This window comes from Muntiacus reevesi, chromosome 20 (genome assembly GCF_963930625.1).
Source record: "Muntiacus reevesi chromosome 20, mMunRee1.1, whole genome shotgun sequence".
Taxonomy (NCBI): domain Eukaryota; kingdom Metazoa; phylum Chordata; class Mammalia; order Artiodactyla; family Cervidae; genus Muntiacus; species Muntiacus reevesi.
Window position 1 is genome coordinate 26,498,238 of NC_089268.1, and position 24,309 is coordinate 26,522,546.

The 24,309-nt window shown below is 43.8% G+C and overlaps 1 protein-coding gene across 1 annotated transcript in view; it reads right to left on the minus strand.

Moving 5' to 3' along the window:
• ELOVL5 (ELOVL fatty acid elongase 5) overlaps positions 1 to 24,309 on the minus strand; it is a 67,379-nt gene that overhangs the window by 13,249 nt on the left and 29,821 nt on the right. The window contains exons 2-3 of the mRNA XM_065912715.1: positions 13,648 to 13,713; positions 10,136 to 10,323 (exon numbers count right to left, since the gene is read on the minus strand). Of these exons, the coding sequence (XP_065768787.1) occupies positions 10,136 to 10,323; positions 13,648 to 13,705 (246 nt within the window). The 5' untranslated portion in view covers positions 13,706 to 13,713. The remainder of the gene's footprint in view (positions 1 to 10,135; positions 10,324 to 13,647; positions 13,714 to 24,309) is intronic.

Sequence of the window (24,309 nt, forward strand, 5' to 3'; positions counted from 1 at the left end):
CACATACCCTATAGTACGATAACCACTTCCATGGCACTTACTGAAATACTACCACAGCATCTCAAGAAAACAAGGTCATCCGAAACACTTTAAGCAGAAAACTGTCATCCTGTGTGGCCGTCATCAGTCACTCACTTGACATCCCAAGATCCCAGAGCAACAAGATGATCCCTTTTGAAAAGGGGCTAATGGTTTTAGTGATGAGAGTTTGATGAGCTGTGTGGTTATATCCATCTAAGCAGAAATGGAATGAAAGGTAATGAGAACAGACACTAACCATGCTGAAATTCAACCATCCCAGGACCCGAGGGACTTTGCTAAAATAAGCAACACCACCGATAGTGTGTGAGGCTGATGTCTTCACAGATTTGACTGTCCCTGTGGGCGTGTACAAGTGTATACTTTTTAGACCTGGAACAAGTTCATGTTTTGACCAAGGAAACAGATGAATAGTGAAGTGTGTGGTCCGAAGTCACACAACCTCTCGATGGCGCTGGTGGGATCAGCCCCCGAGAAATCCTGACTCTGGGTTCAAATGTAATCTCCAACAGCACTTCCAAGCTCCTCTGACGACCTTTGTCTGTTCTGAGTTCTTAATGAAAACACAACAGAGATACGCTAACCATGAATAATTTTACGAAAAAGCAGACCTTTCACTGGATCTTTACCTTCAGCAGATGCTTGGTTTAAAATGAGCCATAAGACCTAGAGACTGTCATACTGAGTAAAGTAAGTCAGACAGAAGGAGAAATATCATATGACATCCCTTACATGTGGAATCTAAAATGAAATGATACAAATCAACTTAGAATACAGAAAGAGACTCACAGACTTAGAGAATGAACTTAGGGTTGCCGGAGGGCGGAAGGATGGGGGGGGGAGAATTGGAGAGTTTGGGATGGACATGTAAACACTGCTATATTTAAAATGGATAACCACAAAGACCTCCCGTACAGCACATGGAACTCTGCTCAATGTTATGTGGCAGCCTAGATGGAAAGGGAGTTTGGGGAAGAATGGATGCATGTATATGGATGGCTGAGTCCCTTCACTGTTCATCTGAAACTATCACAACATTGTTAATCAATTATACCCCAATACGAAAAGTCTAAAAAAATTAAAAAAATAAAATGAACCATCAGCTACTCCCAAAGGAAAAGTACCTTTTCTCTAGGGTTTAGCTGGTCAATCTTGACAGTGCTATTATGGAACAGGGTCAAGTCAAAGCATGTGGTGTGAATTTCACATCTCTCCTGTCCAGAGCAGAAGGATGCCCATAAGATAATTTCATACCCATGACCTCCAAATGTGCTTTTTTCCACTTAGGAACAGGAATACCCCCTGGGTTACAGCTGATTGCAATACTCTTGGTTACGTCATAAGGACAGGCTCTGTGCACTAGAGGAGACTTCAGAACAAAGCACGAAGAAACAGCTTGTCCCCAGACCAGCCTGACACAAGTATGTCTGGTACTCGTCCCTCAGCCTCGGGCTCTGTTTTATGCTGCAGTTTCTTTCTCTCACTGTTCAGTCTCCTGAGCGGTGGTTTCTGGTAGGCTGCTTCCACATGTCCCACAAAAAACACTCATTATTTTATGGGGCTGCTGGTGGCTGGGAGAGAAAACCCAAGTTGAGATAGTGTTCTGAGAAGGTGATGCACAATGGCCTGAATCTCAGACTCGAATCCCAAGTCCACCCAGGACTTTGTCTCTGCAGGATGGGGTCAGTAACCGTGTGACGAACACTGAGTGAGTGGGACCAGTACCAGGCACAAGGCAGGTACTGTATATGTCTTTGTTGTGATTCCAGACAAGCGTCTGCTCTTCCTGCCCAAATACTAGAAGGCTCGTGACTAGGTCTGCTCCTGCTGTATACAGAAGCCCCAGCAGAGCATCCTCTGTGTAATTTAAAGAGAGATCTCCAGCTTACCTACTGACTCCTGCTGAGTCTGCGTTAGCTGAGTATTTGTAGACTGGTACCTTGTTATACTTTATTTTTTGGGTTCCAAATTCACTGCAGATGGTGACTGCAGCCATGAAATTAAAAGACGCTTACTGCTTGGAAGGAAAGTTATGACCAACGTAGATAGCATATTAAAAAACAGAGACATTACTTTGCCAACAAAAGTCCGTGTAGTCAAGGCTATGGTTTTTCCAGTGGCCATGTATGGATGTGAGAGTTGTACCGTGAAGCAAGCTGAGTGCTGAAAAATTGCTGCTTTTGAATTGTGGTGTTGGAGAAGACTCTTGAGATTCCCTTGGACTGCAAGGAGATCCAACCAGTCCATCCTAAAGGAGATCAGTCCTGGGTGTTCATTGGAAGGACTGACGCTGAAGCTGACACTCCAATAGTTTGGCCACCTCATGCGAAGAGTTGACTCATTGGAAAAGACTCTGATGCTGGGAGGGATTGGGGGCAGGAGGAGAAGGGGACGACAGAGGATGGGATGGCTGGATGGCATCACCGACTCGATGGACATGAGTTTGAGTGGACTCTGGGAGTTGGTGATGGACAGGGAGGCCTGGTGTGCTGCGATTCATGGGGTCGCAAAGAGTCAGACATGACTGAGCGACTGAACTGAACTGAACCTTGTTATACCAGGCTTCCCTGGTGGGTCAACAGTAAAGAATCTGCCTGCAATGCAGGAGATGTGGGTTCAATCCCTGGGTCAGGAAGATCCCTTGGAGAAGGAAATGGCAACCCTAGACAAGGAAATGGCAACCCTAGAGAAGGAAATGACAACCCACTCCAGGATTCATGGAAATCCCATGGACAGAGGAGCCTGCCGGGGTACAGTCCATGGGGTCGCAGAGAGTTGGAAATGACTGGGTGCCTGAACAGCCTACCACCATCTTGTTAACACCAGCTGCAAGGCCGGGTTACCAAGGTCTGCAGGTCAGTTAAGAAGAGTCTAGCCTGGCTCTGGACCAATGCCAAAGCTTTGTTTCTACTGAAAGGCCTTCCCTCCCTGTCCCCTGGGTGTACGGCTCAGGCAGAGGCTGTCTGGGCTGCATCCTTCTCTCTGAGTGCCCACTGCAGGCGTTCTCTAGGGCAGTGCCAGGTGAATGGATGGGCAAGTAACTGAGGCGATGCTTCCCCCCGAGAGAGGTTTCTTTCTGAGCAAGGAATTTCAGCTGTCAGGGAACTGTGTGTGAGAAATGTTTGAGGCAACAGTCAGGCTTTTCTTGTAAGTATTAACATCACCAACATTTCAGCCTCTCTATACCTCTGTTCAATAGGCAAAAGCAGAAGAGTACTAAATGTCTTTTTCAAAATATTTTTGTAAACAAAATCATTTTTAAATAAAATGCAATAAATACTTGCCCAGGTCTTTTAAGTGTTTTTCCAAATCCGGTTTTTCCCCACAATAACCTATCTATTTTAGGAAAGCCTGAAGGGAAAGAAAAACAAGGTTGTTTAGAATATAATGTTTCCAGAGCAACTGCTCTGCAGCTCTATTGAGGACCTTCAAAGCCAGAGGCGGGGAGGCAGGGCTGCCAGGTGCCTGGGGAGACGTGTCGACAGCACTGCCTCCAAAATTACAGACAGGCTGGAAAATAAAACACCTGTCCCATCAAATGTTTGATGTCTTTCATCTTCCCTGTGAAGAAGTCCCGGACGTTTTGATGAGAAGATTCAAATTAAAAAATGACTTCTGTTCTCGCAGTGCAGCCAACTGGACTAAAGCACAACCATCACCCCCACTGTTAGCACAACACACAAATGCTATGGGGACCAGCAGAGGAGCTCCAGCACCACTGATGCCTAACTGCAAGGGGAGTCTAGTGTCAGCGGCTCAGTCGTGTCTGAATCTTTGCGACCCTATGGACTGCAGCCCGCCAGGCTCCTCTGTCCATGGAATTCTCCAATCAAGAATACTGGAATGAGCAGCCACTCCCTTCTCCAGGGCATCTTTCCAATTCAAGGATGGAACCTGCATCTCCCACATTGCAGGCAGGTTCTTTACCGTATGAGCCACCAGGGAAGCCCTGATATAAAAGTGCTGCTTCCCTGAGAAAGAACTCAGAAAAGAGGAAGTGAGCTTATATTTAAGTCCTTTTAAAAAAATCTCTCTTCTCTGGGGCAGATACATTTACCTGAGATGACCCCACCAATATCAGCTTCAGATGCTTACACAGGACACCCAACAAACCGTCCAGTTTTTAAAAAGAAGGTCAACATAGATATAGTAACTGTCCCAGAGGTATGACCTCACAGATACAGCTGAAAGAACACTTTTTAAAGACTATTTTTAAAAGCAATACCAGCAAATGGTTAAGTTTGAGACCCAGTCACCTCCAACCACGGATGAAAAAGAAAAGTTTCCAGGTTATAGATGGAAAAAAGAACAAGCAGTGAATTTTTAGAGATATAAGATGCATAGTAACTGAAGCTAGAAATGGATGAAATAGCAGATTAGACATGGCTGAGAGTACAAGTGAATTAGAGGAATGCAGAAGAGAAAGAAAGATGCAAAAAACTCGAGAGAGAGTACGCAGGGGTGAGACTGTCCAGCACACGTCTAACAGGAGCTCCAGATGGAGCTGATGGAGGAGGAGAAGGAAGTATGGAGAAGACAATGCCTGAGGACTTTCCAAAATTAAGAAATATATGAATCCTTGGCTTGGATGCATACCATCCTGAGACAAGTAAGAGTGAACTACTATTTAGATACATTTTGTTTTTATTCTTAAACACAAGTTTAGAAACATCTTGAAAGAAAAAGGTTACCTACAAAACAAACAAAAATGGGACTGCGGCAGACTTCTCTGGAATAAATCTGCAATGTGCTGGGGGAAAATAACTGCTAACTTAGAATTCTATGCCCTGCTAAAATATATTCAAGTATATACACACATATATGATACTCAAGGACTAAGAGTTTACCTTTCACAGAAAGGGAACTACTTCAGAAGAAAACTGAAGCTCAAAGCAAAGAAGAGGTTTTACAGATGAACAGTGTACAAAAAAAAAAAAAAATCAGTAAGCACGGACTGTAATGATGACTGTTTAGGGTCTCAAAAAGAGGCAGAATGAAACCTTGACAACAATATTATGGATGATGGGGGCTCAAAGCCCAAATCATCTATGATCCTTGCATTGTTCAGGAGTAGAAACAGCAATTCACTTTAGAATTTATTAAGTCAAAGGTGCATGTTGAAAACTTACAAATAACTACTAAATAGGAAGTAACTTTTAAATCAGCAAAATGAAAAAAAAGTTCAACAGAAAGCAAGAAAGAAAGCAAAAGAGCAAAGAAAACTTACACACAGAAGGTGATAGAAATCATTCTAAAAATAATAATAAGCATACTAAGTAAAAATGGATTAAAATTTCCCCACTAAAAGTGTCAAGATTCAATCATTAACTCCTAAGTGTATGCCTGGCGAAAATCACTCACTCACTCATATCGGCACAGGGGACATGTTCAAGAACATTCAATGCAGCATTTTTTTTTTGTTTTGGGGGGAGGTTTCTGATCAGAGAGAAAAAAAGTACTTTCTAGTTCCTTCTTAACTGCAAAAGCCCTTTACCTCAAATACCAACATATACATTTATTTCTAGCTAGTAAAGCACATGAGAACCGCAGCCTAGGAGAATAAATAGAAAAAAACAAAACTCTGCTTATGTACTATATCAAAAAAATACAAAATGCAAAATAAGAATGAAGTTTCTGTGAAGGAGAAAGATAGTGTTAGGAGATAATTCTTCAAGGATCTCAACTCAACATTGTTAAACTGGAAACAACTTACATGTCCGCCCAAAGAAAAATGGATCAAATGACTTAATAAATTCTAACAGTTAAGTAATAAAGAGGAGTTAAAACTAATGAATGAAATCCCTAAGAGTCAACATATCTTCTCAAAACACAATGCTGACTGAAAAAAGCTACTTGAAAAAGAGTATATATAAAGCCATACACCACTCATGTAAGTTTAAAAAAAAACTGTCTCCAAATATCCTGTAAGTTGTCACATATATACATATATATGTGGAAAATGTACAGAAACATAGCCAGGAAAGAAACATGCACTTCGGAAGAAAGTTACATCTGTGAAGGGGCTACACTTCTGATACCTTTTTGTTATGTTTTCTTTTTAAACAAAAAATTCAAACCCGTAATGTCAGTATTTGTTAAGTACCTAGATAAATATTTCTGTGATTTTATTTTCCATATTCTGAAGTAGTTTCAAACTTACAATTCTAAGATTGAAAAAGGAAAGAAAAAAAATAAGTTGTGAATCTATGCCAATTCAGATCACTGATCCGGTTAGCAACCAATCATTTTCTAAAATTACATTTTAAATGTCTGAATCTTTGATTCATGTCATTGAATTTTCTCACACTACTTCACCAACACACAGTTCTCACTGCAAGGGAATAAACACTCAAAAAAACAATCGTGTTTTTAGTCTGTGATTTATCTTTGTTACAGTATTAAAAAAACATGGTTCCAACATTTGCTTTTTTCTGTCTCAATGCTGGAGCCAGGCTAACAACAGGACACAAAAGATGAGGAAGGAACATTGTAACCACAGCAGTAAGGTGCATGCGAAGGACACAGGCTGGAGGGCACATCCCCAGGACATCGTGATGGGGGAGAACGCGTCAGGGCTCCTTGGGACCATGAGGAGGCAGGAGAGGCTGGGAGCACTGCTTCAGAGCCAAGCCCTCAAGAGGACACAGAGGAACTGACCTTGAGACAGGTCCTCAGAAATGAGACAGGGACTGTCAAACTGAGGCGGGCTTGGGTCTGAAGAAACTGGGAGTTTCTAGGGGGCAGAGACCCAAAGAAAGGAAGAACCTGGTCTTGGGGGTTTGAGTGGACAGGATACAGGAAGGCAGCCAGCAGTTCTCCTCATTCAAGTTCAAGGTCTACGCGCTGACTCTGCTTCCCACTCCTAGTGCCGAGTCCCACGATTTCTGCACGGGACGCTCCCCCCTGGACTGTGACAAACCCAGCAGTTAGATCTTCCCTGCTCTGGTGACAAGAGCCCAGAGCCCAGGAGAGCATGGCAGACACACCAGAGAAGTCCCAGGTCAGGACAGAGCAGCCACCTGAGGGTTTGAGATGTTAACTAAGGAGTTATTCTGCTGGCTGAGAACAACAGGGGAAACCCGAGTCCAGTGCAGCCCTGAATAAAGGAGAAGTCACAATCTGGCATTGGTGGGTGGGGATTCTCTGATCTTCTGAATGAGGGAGGGGAAAGACACATGGATGATATGAAAACACAGTGGGGCTTCCATTCAGATGAAACATGCCCTGCCCCTCGGGGGTAGGGTGGGTAGAAAGGCTTGCAAGATTTTTGTGTCTGCTGTGAGCACACAGTTTTACAAAACTGAGTAAGTAATGCAAAATTAGTTGTTTCTCTTTTGTAACTCGACACTTTATTTTCAAGCCTTTACCACTGACTGTGATCTCAGACAACACCTAATCCCAATCTAAAACATACCCGTTGTTCAAACATACAATACTTCTAATTCAGACATCTGTGACCTTTTTCCCAGAAATGAACATCAAGTTCATGAGGTAATTAGAAGTAAAGCCATAGGTATACCTATGGCTGATTAATGTTGATGCTTGGCAGAAACAAACACAATTATCCTTCAATTAAAAATAAATAAATTTAATTATTAAAAAAAAGGCAAGCCATGTCTCTCCTTTTGATTTTCTTTCTACCAAATGCATAAACTACACCTTAAACTGAATTTCACGGTTTTAAGATAGTCATCTGGTTATTTTCCTTCTTCGGGTCATTTTAAAGCTTCTGTGACTCCCCTTTCATTTTCATCTCCCTCTTTCAAATAAGATTACTCTTATCTACTTGCAACAGTTAACTTTATTTATATTAACCCAGAACTTTGCCAGGCAGGTATGAATTCATACCACAGGATTAAACAAACAAAAATATCAATGGCTACATATTTATTTTTAAAATTCTTTACAGCCCCAAATACACAGATAAGCAGGAGAGTAAATAAAGACTAATGGTCATTACCACACCAATGGTGTGACCCCAGGCAATGGCTCCACCTCTTGGCACATTTCCCTGAAGTGAGGGGCCCAGGTGGGTTCCAGGATCCCTTTTATTTGTTCGGTTATAAAACTCCATAATTGTCCTGTGTTTTAGTATTCACTGGACTAAGTGCTAAGAAAAGAAAAAAGGGAAAAACCAGTAGCTACGATCAAATTTAAAAGTTGACAAAAGATATGTTATCAGGATATTCCTGAAGGGTTTATGTAAGTACAGGAAAAAAAAAAGTCAGACAAAATCCAAAGTAAATACCATCTAATGTGGATACTAGGGTTAATTTTCAACTCGAGAATATCTGCTCTGGCTCTATTTTTATAAACTTGATTTAAGGATTATTGTCCCCTTATCCATTACCTCTCTATGTATTCTAAGTTGTGAGCTAAACATATTTAACCTCCTTTGTATACTTCCTACATCTCCATATTCAGGGATTAGATACTGCTCAACGTTTTCTAATGTTCCCACCAAGCTGTCTCGGAGGAAAAACTGGTCCTTCCTATTACAACGCTCTTATTAACAGATCCCCCAAATTCAGTCATATGCGCTTGGCAACAAATTACCCAGCATTTTCTTCCCCTCTTTACCAGCCAATTAGCTGTTTGAGAGGTTAAATTATGAAGTTGTGATTTTATCTCTAGGTTTGAGAAATATATAAGGCAGATAACTTAAGTTCTATAAGATTTAGCAGTCTTACTTTTTCTCTAGAATATTGCTATGTGTAATAATTAACTCTATAAGAGCCTTCATAAGGAAATGGCTCTCTTATCTATCAAGTATGGGAAAGTATGCGGTTCGCTCTGAGACACCTGACTGCTCACTGCGGCTTTGTTCCTGGAACAGAGAGATGAGCACAGGGCTGGGCCCAGGCCTGTCACTGCCCCTGCCTCCAGGCCCGCAATCTCCATCTCGGAAGCTAATTAAACTGCTTTCGCTCTAGAACAGGACAGAAAAGAAGCAAAAAAAGGGAGTTGTAAGCATTTCACAGACTGTTGGCATAAAAGAAATGAGAATAGCATCTATGAACTCTTCATCATAAAACCTTTACCTTGCCTTATGAAATTCACGTGAAATTCATCAGACACTTTGCTTCCCCCCAGCTCCTGCATCACAGACCCCGCCCAGACCCACACAGTCAGGCAGAGCCCCCCCATCACAGCTCGAGGCTAGTGGGGAAATCACTGCAAGATTCATATTAATTTCTCTCCTTTTCCTCTCCTTGGAGAATTAAAGTCACCACGAAAGGTTAAAAATCTAAACAGGAGTTTTGTTTTATGTATGGCATCATTCTCCGCCCCAGAGATTTAGGAGTCGTTTTGTGCTGTAAACCTAAACAGTGTAGTTCTGCTCCTAAAATGCATATAAATCGTGCTTATCCCAGAGAGAGCTTTCCTCTCCTTCTACTTTAAAGCCGGACTGTACTGTCAAAACAGCAGGCCTAAGTGCTGATTCTGATGTTATCTCTCACTCTTACTTAAGCCTTTGAGATCATCAAATTTGGTTTTCAACATCTTTGTTTTATAGAAGAAACATTCTGGCCTGAACTTACACAGACCATTCAAACCCTAAACACCAACCTCACCATCTACTCTTCTCAGCTCTTGATAAAAATAACTTGTCCAATCTCCAAGCTGTTGACAGTGATCAGATCAAGATGGAGAGAGGCAGGCTGACCACAATTACACCAGACGCAGACTCTGCCCACTTCCTCCCCTCATTGCCTCCCAATAAGAATCAGGCATTTACTAAACGCTTCCTAATAAAATGCTCACAGATCTGCTTTTGTGCATTCTGTTCAATTTCTACTCTGTATTTTGCTTGCATGAGAGCGTTTCTGAAAATGTTTAATTCTGAGTATAACACAAAACATACATAACAAAAGAATCAGTAGCAAAGGCTTCTATTTTAGATATTTCAGAAGGCACATCTGTACAAATAACTCTAGTGTTTTGAAAAATTGATTTTAGAACATCCTCAAACGCATTCCTGTACCTGTCCTCCCCTCCCCCACCCCACCGCTGGCCTTCTTCAGTTAAGACTGAGACTCAGGCAGTAACACAACTACCCTGAAGCAAGAGGAAGCCGTGCCGGCTTCTGCCTTACCTCACAGAACATATAGAGAGACAGCAGAGTGAGTCCAAGGTTGTACACCACTAAAATCCCCCGGCAGGAGAACGGTTGCCTCGTCTTCATATATTTTGGTCCCAGCCACACGATTAGCAAGTACAGAATGGAGCAGACCAAGGTGGGGACATAATTGTCCAGAAGAAACCATCCTTTTACTCGAGTATCTGGAAAGTTGTAAAAGAAAAAACATTCAGTGATAATAAGGTAGATATATAAATAATAAACAATGTGCTTTGAACATGAAAAAATTTTCTCTAACCGCAATGTTCCCAAGTCAAAAAAGCAACTCGAAGAGGAACTGAGTCTTCAGTATGTAAGCTCAAGGTGAGGCTCTCATTCATGTTCTAAATAATAATGTGCATATTATCAGGGGCTTTGCTAAATGACTCTTATAAAATCTGTTCTTAAGAATCTTAAAGAAAATGAGAAAGCTCAATTTTTCACTAACTGGATTGATTAACCAGGCTTGCTAAATTACTCATGGGTCAAGGAAACCCTAGAAATGGCAATCTTTGAGCTCCGAAGCTCTCCATGTCAGCCCACTGTCAGCCAGTCTTCCTGGCATGTGCGGACTCAGAAAACGTGTCACTCGGCCAACTCAGAGATCGTCCCTGATTCAACAGGCCTCGTTTGAGAAGTGCCATGGTCAACAGCAGCAGGGGCGATAACTTTTTAAAAAGTGAGTGAAGCAGCAACGACCAGATAAGAGAAGAGCAGAAGTGTGAGAGAGACCTACTTTATTGACTCAAGGACATTACTGATGCAGAGGGACCTCCTACTTCCCTTTCTTTCCCCTCCCCTCGGCAGGAAAGAGGAGGAAAAGGACAGAGGACCAGCCCCTTCTTTGACCTCCTGGCTCCGTCATCTTGCTACTCTCTCTCCAGGGCTCTTTTCCTTGACCTTGCAGGACAAGCACAGCCTAAGTAGAACATACGTCCACTTGGGGAACCACTGTCAGTCTCCTTTCTTGCAGACACCCTAAGTTCTCCCAGTGTCTCTTTTTCTTGGCTTCAGAGGGAGACTCCCTCCACCCTCTCCCCACTGATGCTAGGGTGGGTGATGATGGTGGTTTCACTGATAAGTGCTTCTCAGAAGCCCTGTAGGGAAGTGGCTGCCCCAGCAAACTCATTAGTAACAAGAGGATTCTTAACACCTTTTGGTTCTCAGCTCTGGGCCTTAAGTTGTCAATTCTGAGAACACAAGTTCCTACTTAGCAACTAACATCAGACCCTTATGTATGTTTATGTGTACATAACACAAACACAGTGAATGCACCTATGAAAACCCCCCATTTCCTTTTATTTAAAGCTATTTTGCATCTTGCAAATTTAATTTTAATTAAATTTAATTTTCTAACAGATCTTCATTTTCCTAAGTCACCAAGTATCAAAGTACTTCCTGGGTGGCTGGTCCCAACCCCAGGTGGTAAATCCTTAGGGAGCTAGTCAATCATGAAGCCCTATCTCACCCCTGGGGGACTGGTTCAGATAAGAGCATGTGCAGCACTGTGGCCACTGAGCTTAAAGTGCTCTGGGGAAGAGTCTTCTGGTTCTTAAAACCATGCAAAGGATCAGACTTTTTCCTCCTCCTCTGGAGGAGCAGCCTGGAGCTTCAGCAGCCAATCTGCAACCACAAGAGATTGGGGGACCTGACCTGAGCACAGAGCTGCTCACACACTGAGGATGTAAGGCAGGAAATGACAAGAACAGGGTCCTTGGGTAACATCATAGAGCCCCTAAAGTAACTCAGATCGCGTAATGCTGCTCTTGCTGTTGTTTGGTCGCTAACTTGTGTCTGACTCTCTGCGACCCCATGGGCTGCAGTGTGCCAGGCTTCCCTGTCCTCACAACAGCTCAAACTCATGTCCACTGAGTCCATGATGTCATCCAACCATCTCAGCTCGTCACCCCCTTCTCCTCCTGCCCTCAATCATTCCCAGCATCAGGGTCTTTTCCAATGAGCTGGCTCTTTGTATCAGGTGGTCAAAGTGTTGGAGCTTCAGCTTCAGTCCTTCCAATGTAAGCTAATAATTTTTATTACTGTTTCAGCCATTTAAAGTTGGAATTTTGATCCCACAACACTGAAAGAAGGCATCATCCCAACATGAGCACAGACAAATGGATCTGGCTTGTTCTTTTCCAGGGCCCACACACAGTAACTGAGCTTGTTCCCTATGGAACAAGTTTTGACATGCAATGCCGCTAAGCAGCCTCTTTATACATATCTCTGCTGAGTCAAACGGCATGTGCATTTTAATTTCAACAGAAAACAAAACTGCCCTCCAGAGAGGTTACCCTGTTAAGACTTTCTCCACTTCCTATTATCTATTATCACAGATGGCAAAAGCCTTATTGCATCTCTGCCTTACTAACAGATGAAGTTCCTTTTACTGTTTTCTTTGTATTTTAAAAACCATGAGTAAAATGGAGACTCTATCTGTTTAAAAGCCTCTGGGAGTTTTTCTATGAATTTTTCTGTGAACCTCCCAAGTTCCCTCTTTACAGGTGAGACGTTAGAGATGACATTAGAAGAAGGTGTATGGAGAAGGAAATGGCAACCCACTCCAGTATTCTTGCCTGGAAAATCCCATGGATGAGGAGCCTGTTGGGCTACAGTCCGTAGGGTCGCAAAGAGTTGGACACGACTGAGTGACTTCACTTTGCATTTGCAATCTCTCAGTTTATCCCTCTCCCTCTTCCCCCATATTAACCATAAGTTTGCACTAAGCATAATCACAGGCAGTAATAGGTACTGTCATGAAATCTTAAAGCTGGTAGAAAGCTAAGTCAGAGAAAGACAAATTTCACATGATATCATTTATATGTAGAATCTTAAAACATGGTACAAATGAACTTATTTACAAAACAAATTGAGTCACAGGTGTAGGAAGCAACATTTTTTTTTTTTTTTGGAAGCCAAAGTTTTTAAATAAAATTTTTAAAATTTAAAAAAAAAAAAAAAAAAAAAAAAAAAAAAAAAAAGAAGAAGGTGTAATATTTGGAGCTGACTTACTTGTTCTAAAGGACAATGAAAGATGAGGAGGGTAAGAAGTGAGCTCAGGCACATATACTTATCCAGTGATGTGACATATCATAAAAAGACATTAGAAAGCCTTAGAACTGTAAAACAGGAAGGGTTTTAAACCCCTATTGCAGCAGTGCATTTTGAAAATTGGATTCAGCTGGAGACTCACAAGAACTGAGCAACCTGTGCCACCAACAGTGGTGAAATCTGTGGCATGCTCAGGCTGTAAGCTTGCAACATAATCCAACCTCCACTGAAGTCAGCAGAGGGTCCCAGCACCTGTGTCTCTGCCCCAGCTGTCAGGGGACATTGCACCTGTTCACGACCTCAGGACTCCAAGCCCCTGGTATTTAATCACTGGAAAATGCGCATGGTTTCTAGACTGTCTTCATGCAATATTCACAAGTTACCTATAACAAGGAGTGGGAGGAAGGATGGGAGAGCAAGACTCAAAACCACCTTACCTCGAGGGCCGAGCCATGCCCGGAAATAGGTGCTAAGCGAAGCATCGAAGTGCTCCATTTTAAAACCTATTAAGAAAAAGAGACATTGATTAATCTCTACTCAAAATGCTTTCTGTAGTTTTTTTTTTTTTCTCCCCCATAAAACATGAAAAAATTCTTTTCAGAGAAGACACTGTGGACAAGGTTAAGTTCCGCATGCTCAAACAACTTCTTTTTTAAACTCACAAAACTCACAAAGTGCTAAGTTCTCATTTGAAAAGCAAAAGGAAAGACACAATCCTGTGAATTCACTTTATAAATAAGTGAAGCGCCAGTTTTCTGTGCTTCTTTTCTCAGCTCCATAAAAATTCTCTCTGTGAAGCTGAAGTCTCAGACGGGAGGACAGAACCGGATAGAAAGTGGGCAGAAGGGGGAAAGTCCATCAGGGCAAACAGGACTATCATGGGGAGAAAACGGTTCCTCTGCCGGGTGTTTTTATTAATTACTGTCCTAACATACTTCCTGTCCACAGCAAAAAATGCAAACATTTAAAATGAAAAGAGGCAGTAGGAAAATCTCATCATTCTGGTCCAACACAATCCCTCAGACCCACTGTTAGAAGGAGCTTACTGGTACCATTTCTTAGGTATACTTCTGGAGGTTTCTCTCCTCTACGCACAAAAGATGACACAGGCTGAATCAGAGCTTCTGTAATTGTTGGTTGCAACCCATTAAAATTGATACATGATCAAGTCAACTTTGCATTAAAAATAACAAACTGATCATAATAATCCAAGTGCTCTCTCCTTAGGGAGAATGAATAAATACTGCCATGAATCTTCAGTGTTACTGTACCTTTATTTATGGGTATGATGTAAACTACATTCTTACGGAGTTAAGTTCAAAAAGAAAAAAGTTGAAAAAATGCGTACACTGAGTACTGCAAGTATTACGACATCTTGGAGATTGTCTCGTAACAGTGGTTAGAGACCTACCTCCATCTTCAAAGATTTTTTTTTTTTTTTTTTTCATCTTCAAAGATTTTATAACTCCCTACTTATCCCCCATTTGAGATTTACATTTACAAGTTAGCAAAGCATCTTTTCATCTGTGCCATTTATTTACTATATGTTCTATATGAAAGTCAGGAGGCACATGTTTAACTGTCTTGGTCATTACTATTGCAGAAATAACCACAAGTATTTTTCCTTCCAAGGGCAAAGGCAAAATAGGTTTCATCAACTAGCAGTTTAATGCAATGTCTCTCCCTTGGCTGGCCACGCTGAAGCCTACGTCTTATCCTTTGTCTAATTTCATGGATTAACTAGTGTGGAATTACCTAATGGATTCTAGTAGTTACAACAGCTGAGTCAACCCAGCCTGGCTGGGAGAGGCATGGGCACAGCCATCAATGACATCTTGAGAGCCACAGCTACTTGGGTTCTGTCCCAGCATCTGTCCTTCCCTGGGGGTTGACTCAGGAGGTCACGGACTCCTTTCAGCCAAGAAGCCACCAGCTCCCCACACACCGAAATGCCAACAATTAGACATGCCACCTTTGCCCCTCAGCAGTTACACAACCAGATAGATAAGCACGACAGGCTGGCAGGGCGTTAAGCGGTTCCATGTGGGCTCTTTATCAGACAACTTGGGTTTGAAACCCATTTTCTCCACTTACCGGTAACATGACCTGGGACCACAGGAGTTATTTAACCTCCTAGCTGCTGCTGTTGCTGTTGAGCCGCTCAGTTGTGTCTGACTCTCTTGCAACCCCACAGACTGTTGCCCTCCAGGCTCCTCTGTCCATGGAATTCTCCAGGCAAGAATACTGGAGTGGGTTGCCATTTCCTCCTCCAGGGGATCTTCCTGATCCAAAGACTGAGTTTGCATCTCCTGCACTGGCAGGAGGATTCTTTACTGCTGAGACACCACAGAAAGTCCCTCCCATGTTCCTACCTGCCACATGTGGGAAATAATAATTGCCCCTTGGGGGCAAAAATTCCAGGCTGGGGCAGGAACACACACGTGTAAAATACGTAAAGTAAATGCTTGCGTGAAAAAATAAAGCACAGTAAAGGGGATGGGATTGTGGAGCAAAAATTTCCTTTGGAAAATGAAGTTGCCACTTGCAGAAGGTAACCACAGAGCAAAGAGAAAGGGCACTCCAGTTCAAGGGCTGGCTGGGGGCAGTGGCCGGGAGACATCTGTCCCCCCCTCCCCGCCCACCGGGGTTCACAGAAATCAACCCCAAGGCGTGGGCAGCACGTGGCCAGAGGCTGGCCGGAGAGGCGGCACCTTAGCTGTGCTCATAGCCTGTCCCCACATCCCCCTGCAGCTAGCTCCCCAGCTGCCCAGCCACTGCAGAGCAGGACAAAAGGTCCCAGCGAGTGAACTCCTCCCGCCGGGTGGCCCGCCCCGCTGGTGAACTGGGCACTTGCTGAGCGGCCTGTGGGCTGAGCTGTACTCTTTTGTACTTTTCTAAAAGAACAGGAGAGGCGCGGGGCCCTGCCAAACCCTTGACACTCTGCCTGGTGATCGGGGATCACGGGAACGGCATGACCCACTTTGCACAATGTCCAAGTGCGTGGCCGGGTCTGTGGCCCGCCTACCCACGGCAGATTCCCATCTTCTCAGCCACCCGTGGGCCGGGAACGTCACTTCACCACCAGAGTCATCCTACTGGCGGCCCGGGGCGAGCTCGGCCACGCAGGCACCCAGCTGCTCTGGACAATCGTACTGGCAGGGACCAAGCCCAGGCACTGGGCCACGCGAGAGGAGCTCTGGTCCCGAGCTCAGCAAAGAATAAGCCATTCTTTGATGTGACTGGTTCCCCACACTGAGACGGGAAAAGGGGATGCCAGCCCTTCCAGGAGGTTGGCCATGCTGACGCCGGGCCAAGCATCACCTCCCCACCCTCTTTAACCAGGAGTCTCTGGCACCCACCCAACCTATGGGGGCTTCCAGAACCACAGGTCATGATGGGGAGGGGTCGGATCCATTAAAGAAAAAAAAAATCTAACACCGAGTATCTTCACCAGTATCCCCGAGTTCTTCATCAGGTCAAGGGCCACACACACAAAACGAGGACAAGGAAAACACGCTAAGGGTTGAAACAGAGGTGGGTACATTATAACAGATTTTGAAGAATCCCTCTTAGGCACATTTTCCAAAAGACACTCTCTGTTGAACATCACCCCCCACTATCAAATTCTAGTGTTTCTGGTAACCACGTGGCTGTATTACAATTGTGTCTCACTGTATGTGTCTCACTAAGAAAAGAAATTACTAACTAGGGCTAGGAATTACTCTGTATTAAAAAGAGGATGTGAGAGTTTAGTGCACCCTCACCTAAATCAAGGATTAGTTCTTTGACCCCGGGCAAGTTTCTGGAACACCTGCTAAGTATTTCAGGATTGAGGTTAGCCTTAATAAGGGCCTAACTTCAAGAGATGTGTCGAAACTGCCAGAGCTCAGAATATTAAAAAACCTGGAATAGACAGCAGAGTACAAAAGGCCAAAACCCGAACCCCCTAAAGAGAACTGGGCTCCTGTGGACAATCCATTTGTCCAGGAGTCAGCTCTGCCCAGGAGACGTGCCAGGTGAGTCACCTGCATGAGGCTGAACAAGCATTCTTTTTTCACTATGATCTAGAATCACACAATTTGCTGAAGGCTTGAAATAAGATATTACAACAAGTTTCCCAGCAAACCAGTCCTGCCTCTCCCTTCCCACTTGGCCCTGGAGAGGGACAACAAACTGCAAGCAAACAGGCGGAGCGGGTGGTCACAAGGGAAGGTGGCTGGGTTAAAGAGAGCTGCTTCCATCACAGTTCTCGAGATGGAAGTTATGAGTTTCAGTTAGAATGTAAATGCTAATCATCTTGGCCATTTATACCTGGAGCAGGAGAAAGCGAGAAAGCTGCTGAGCACATGAAAAGTACCAGGATCTTAAGGCAAATCTGCTTTAAAAGTTACCAAGATTTTTTAAAAATTACTATAGTAAAGGAGGTTAATTTTCTTAAACCCACAGCTAGACTTCTTGCTGACACTAAAGCTTAGCAGTGAAGATTTATTTTCAGGGTCAAGGCTTGGTTTCTCTTGCTGCCAAGGCAGAGGTAGCAGGGAGCAGCCAGTCTGCTTTGAAAGCCCCCTTTCCTGTAAAAATCAGTCAAGTCACACTGCTCCCGGTTTAAAAGTGTGTTTATAGCAAACACTTAACTACTGTTAACTTCCTCATCATGCCCTGTTCTATTTGTTTACTCATTTAGAATCTCACGGCCGGGCTAAAAATGAGTCAGCTAAGCCAAGCTTCCAGCTCCCAGGGGTCAGGAGAAGTCTCCCTCCACTTTCTGTTCTCTGATCACCCCCTTAATGGGGGATGAGTGGACAGACAGACAGCCCACTCCTGTCAAGCAGGCAGGGGAATGCTGTTCAGGTCGCCGCCAACACCACAGAACATTAAATGGTGCTTTAATTTGGTAGTTACAACACCGTTTCTTGAATTTCCAAAGGTTTTTCTCAGCTGGAGAAAATCAGCTTAGGAGTGAGAGGAGGAAGCTAACCACACCTGCTCAGAAATGTTCAAATATAAAACTATCCTAAAGACCCTCGGGGGAAAAACATCGAAGTACTTCCAGATAGGCAAGCAAGTTGATGACAGAATCCCTTCACAAAGCCAGCACTTAAATAGATGTTAACTCCAGATTACATCTTGGCTTGGAAGAAATTGTCTGCCACATCAACAGTGGCCTCCTCACTCTGACAACTCCGGAATCTATGCTTTTTCTCCTTCCTCCACAGGCTTCTCATACTTTCTTACCCTTGTTCTAAGGGCATGCCCAACTCCTGTTAATGCTCTGATGGAGTCGTTTTCTCTGACTGTACACGTCAGAAAGGACACGGCTCTGTCTGGGCTTCAGACTAGTCGCTGCAAAGCTGGGGCACCGCCAATTCCGGCTGCAGGTCAGCACCGTGGTTGAAGGCTGAGGCCCTCGTTCTGGTGAAATAGACGATCGAGGGGAAACTAAGTGCTGCCACACTCAAGTATTCCCTTACACAAAAATCAGACAGGTTAGGGACTTCCCCGGTGGTCCAGTGGTTAAGAATCTGCCTTCCAATGCCAGGGCCACGGGTTTGATTCCTGGTCAGGGAACTAAAATCCCACATGCCACGGGGCAGCTAGAGAAGCCTGCAAGGAAAAATCCTGACTGCGGCAACTAAGACCCATCTAAGTCACATAAGTAAATAAATATAAAAACTTTTTTTTAAATTAAAAAAAATTAGGTTAAAAGGGAAGCCCCCTCCATTGTCTCCAGCTCCTTGACTGGCCACCAGTTAACTGAAAAGCACCATTCTAACCACTGCCAGAGAAGGACATTCCATTTTTTTTTTATTTTATTATTTTTTTTAGGACATTCCATTCTTTTAAAGCGGTGGAGGAGCACCCAGTGGCTCTGTTCTTAAATGAATCATCTGTGGTCCTTCCTCCCCCTTCTGTTTAAGCTCTTTCCAAGGCCCAGGTTAGATGTCAAATGACTTCCCTTTGGCCTCTGGTAGCTTCTGGGGTATTCTTGTTCACAGCTAAAGAATACAACATATCATCAAAGTTCTTCTCCTACTAAAGACCCCACACACCAACCCACTTACCCCACAAGCATCTGGAGAAGGGTTCACTGTAGAAAATTACTCTTGGATGACTTAATTTTCATTTGAAATCAGGAGAATAAGACAGGTGACATCTGGCTTGGGTTGAAGCACACTGTCATTTCGAAGAAGACAAAGCAAATCTAGACACAGAAAGCCCCTTGCCTGTGGCTGCAGACTGGGCTGCTGTGGATGGATGGATAGCTCTGCTCCCCCGAAGAGCTTAGAAAACAGAAACTCGTCAATCCGCACAAGGCTGCGGGGAGACAAGGCAAAAGGTCAAGTGTCGGGATCAGGTCGTCCGGTGACTGGTTTGATTTCTGTGCTCGCAGCGATGCAGACAACGACTGCCCTTCACACCACCAGTCACTGGAAAGGCAGCTGACTCACTAAGTTAACAAATATTTAACAAGCACCTACTGTGTGCCAAGCAGTGTATGCTTGCTAGGAAAACGGCAGAGATGGACATCCCTCTGTCCTCCTGAAACAAAGTGGTAAGCAGTGTATTCACCCATGATGCTTGGATAAGAGACCCTAGAAATTTCTGGTGGCTCAGACGATAAAGAATCTGCCTGCCAATGCAAGAGACCTGGGTTTGATCCCTAGGCTGGGAAGATCCCCTGGAGAAGGGAATAGCAACCCACTCTACTATTCTTGCCTGGAGAATTCCATGGAGAGAGGAGCCTAGAGGGCTAGTCCATGGGGTTGCAAAGAGTTGGGACACAACTGAGCAACTAAGATATAGGACCTATTTGGGAAGTCAGTAGGAAAATGGTGGCAATTCACCTTGGCCTCATTTTCAAATACCCATCATTACTTTCACTATCTTAATCAGTGAAATTAAAATTACAGGCTTACGTTTAAAGTGCTGTGACTGTCAGTCACGCTGTAATTATGTGCTCATTTGTTCACAATCCCCATTAAACTCCAAGCTCTTCAAGGGCAGAACCTCTGGCCTTCTCGTTTGTATCTTCAGAGCCTGGAGTTATGCCTGACAAACTGCTAATTCCTGGCTGAAAACATGAATGAACAAACCCACATCTCAGAATCACCCAGAAGCTTTAAAAAACAAAATTTTCAGGGACCCACTTCTAGAAAATGATTTAGCAGTCAAAGGACTGAGAAATTTTTTTTTTTTTTTTAAATTTCCTTAGGTAATTTTGATGAGTAGCCTTCTCTGGGAACCACTTCTGTGTATATAAACTGGGCTTTTGGACACTAATGAAATCTGCAGCAGACAGTATCCATATTACGTATCACAATGACAGTCTAGACTAGGACAGTAGTCAAGGACAAAATGTTTTTGATTCTTACAAATTAAGTTACAACTCCCTGTTTGTTCTAGCTCTACCAGCAGGAGCAGGGGATGGGGTGGGGAGGTCATCTCTAAGCCCATTAAGATAGAGATCAGTTATATTTTTAAAACATAGTATCACATAGCATATATACCATATAGCCAGCAGGTATTAAGTAGTGTAAAATCCGTGTCCACTCTGGAATGCTGTTATAAAGAATACTTCCCAGTAGTAGCTGGTTGTTGCTGTTGTTCAGTTGCTAAGTCATATCCGACTCTCTGCGACCCCATGGACTGTAGCCCATCAGGCTCCTTTGTCCATGGGATTTCCCAGGCAAGAATACTGGAGTGGGTTGTCATTTCCTTCTCCAGGGGATCGTCCTGACCCAGGGATTGAACCCAACTCTCCTACACTGGCAGGCAGATTCTTTACCACTGAGCCTCCAGGGAAGCTCGTAACCAGCACTTCCCAGGCTGACAGGTGTCAATGGCGGCCAGGTCTGCAAAGCTCAGCCAGGGAGCATCTGCCTTGCTCCCTGTAACCCCCAGCAGTTGTTCTTGGCACAGGACGGATTCAGTAACCACGTGCCTGGTCACACTGATCTGGGTAATACAAAGGTGTCACCGAGTGGCTGCCAATGCCAGAATTCATGGCACATACCTGCCCACAGCCAACTAGACGTCCTGCCTGGAAGGACGCAAGGTGGACAATGGGAAGACTCCTGGCCAAGTGGCAGGCTCAGGCTCTGTTACTGTCAGTCCTATACTGAGACATTTCCGATCGGTTTCATTTCCTGGATTAGAGGATTGAGATGTCTTCACGTGAATTTGGCATCTGCGGAAGGCAGCCCCTAAGCTGGTCCCCAGCGATCCTCCCCTGCACTGGACCAGGGCCGTGGGCGTGACCAGCAGAACACAGCAAAAGGGATGGGGTGTCACTTCTGGGATGAGGTTATAAGAGCCACTGTGACTGGCATCGTGGTCAGTGTGTGTCTAAGATGACTAGCTGCCCCAGGGGATGCCAGCTGCCCTGTCGTGAGCCATTCTACTCGGGGTGGGGGGCATGCACAAAGAAACCGAGGCCTCTGCCAATGACCGCCCCGTGAGTAAGGAAGCGGACCCTCTGGACTGGGCCTGCCGGTGACTGCGGCCCCACAGCCAACTCATCACAGAGCCTGAGCCAGAACCAGCCAGTTCAGCCTCTCTGGGCCTCCTGACCCTCAGAGACTGCGTGGGATAATAAATGTCTGCTGTTTTAAGCTGCTGCATTCTGCAGTAACCTGTTACTTAGCAATAGAGTAAACGAACAGGTCAGTGGGGGTTACAGGGGGTGTTTCAAAGCCAACTCCCCTTTCCCTTGCTGATTTTCCTTCTGGTTACCACACTCGACCGAGGCATTGATTAGAAACACGGCCCTAAAACACACTCACACACACACCTTGATTTAACTAGGGAAGGAAGTGAAAAGGCTTGTATACTCTAAAGCAGAGAATCTGGTTATGAAAAGAGTATAAAACTTTCATTGCTAGTCTGAAGCTTGACAGACAAGGGATCTAACATTTATTATCTATTACACACCCAGATTTTCAAAGACTCAGTGGAGACTTATCCCCATTTTCTACATGAGGAAATTAAAGTTCAGAGACTTTGAGTAACCTGGCCAAACAACAAACAGATCCATTTAGTTATTTGCAGGTTTATATGACTTAAAGTGGCCAAGTGTCCTGGTTTATTGGAACTTGGTTTCCTGGGACTTGATATGAGGGGGGAAAAAAGGCACTTAGGATAAGAGTTGGTTACTCTTCTCTGTATGAATCTTGTCTCTCTGCAAACCACCACACAGCTGATTTTTTTAAAGTGCTTTTTAAAAGCTATCATTTTGACAGCTTGTGATCTGCAATGAATTTTGAAATGTCACCAATGAAAATGAAAACCACAAGCCTTTCTAGCCTATAATCTCACAGGATCCAAGAAAGACTTTTTCCCCCACAAAAAAGTCAAACAATTGTTGTTATGATAAAAGCCAGAAAGGAAAATTTTCAGCCTGAGTTTTGCAATTGGGTCTACAGAGGATGAGTAGGCAACCGCTCGCCCCATTCAGCCTCCTGGGCCCTTGCAGATATGCAACCAAGGCAGGTGCTCTGGCATGAGGTGTAGGCAGGGCCAGTCTCCTCTTTCTCTACACAGCCCAGAGAGCCTGCTGACACCACTGGGAAGTCCTGTATTAGCAATGCCCAAGGGATCTCCCTATGTGAGAGGCCAGGGGCCCACCTATCAGCAAGGTAGTACCATCCCAATAGCTCTGGCCCTTTCTTTCACCTTTAAGAAGATTCACATAATATCCACCAGAATGCTGTAATCATGAACACAATTGTTGGTGAGGACATGGAGAAACTGGAACACTCATACATCGTTTGGGACTGTCAAATCGTACATCTGCTGTGGAAAATAGCTTGGTAGGTCCTAAAAAAGTGAAACACAGAGCTACCATATGACCCAGTAATTCTATTCCTGGGTATAAGCGCAGAAGAAATGAAGACAGATGTCCACATAAAACCCTGCACACAAATATTCACAGCAGTGATATTTATCATAGCCTCCCCCAAAAGGTGAAACCCCAATTTCCACCAACTGATGAATAAATAAAAGGCAGTACTGTACGTTTTTCAGCCATAAAAAGGAACGAAGTATTGATACATGCTGCAGCACAGATGAACCTTGAAAACATTATGCTAAATTACACAAGTCGGACACAAAAGGTCACATATTATACGATTCCATTTTGTAGGCAATGTCCAGAATAGGCAAATCCATACAGACACAAAGTACATTAGTGGTTGCCAGGGGCTGGGGAGGGGAGGATGGGAAATAATTGCCCATATTGGGGTTTTTGAGGTAATGAAAATGCTCTGGAATTAGATGCACTTAAAATTAAAAATAAACATGAAAAAAACCAGAGATACTTTTTAAAAAAGCCTTAAAATTCTGCATTCTCAAGCTCACTTGTAGAAATCCTTATACTAGTAAAATAACAGCAGAAGTGCATTAGGATTTACTCATATGATTGTCATCAGTGATATCAGCAGCAGAAAAATGGGGGGGGGGGGGCTTTAAATATCCATCTAAAAGAAATTTGCTAAATTATGGGACAGGCACACAATTAAACAGTATGTTGTTATTAAAATGAAGCTCCTGAGCATTTATCCCAGAGAAAAGCCTGACGCTCCCACAAAAGCCTGTACATGAATGCTCAGAGCAGTTTTATCTGTAACAGCACCAAATCAGAAACACCCAAGGTGGTCCTCAAAAGGTAATTAACAAACCCTGGGTACATCCACATCACTGAATACTTCTCAGCAACAAAAAGAACACATTTCTGATACATGTAACAACCCAGATGAATTCCCAGAAAGTTAATGTGAGTGGAAAAAAGCCAACCCCCTTATACAACATTTTGAAACGACAAAATTACAGAGATGGAAAAGAGATAAGTGGTTGTCAGGGGTTAGAGATGGAGTGAAGGCAGGAAAGAAGGGGATGTGGCTATAAAAGTGCAACATGGGCAGATGGAAACATTCTACTTTTCTCTAAGGATGTCAGCAACAGGTTGTGGTACCAAACTACAGTTCTGCATCATGTTACCAGGGAGGAGAAATTGGGTACTTGGGATCTAGGATCTGTGTGTTATTTCTTATAACTGCTTATCAACCTGAAATTACCTCAACATAACAAATTACATTTTTAAA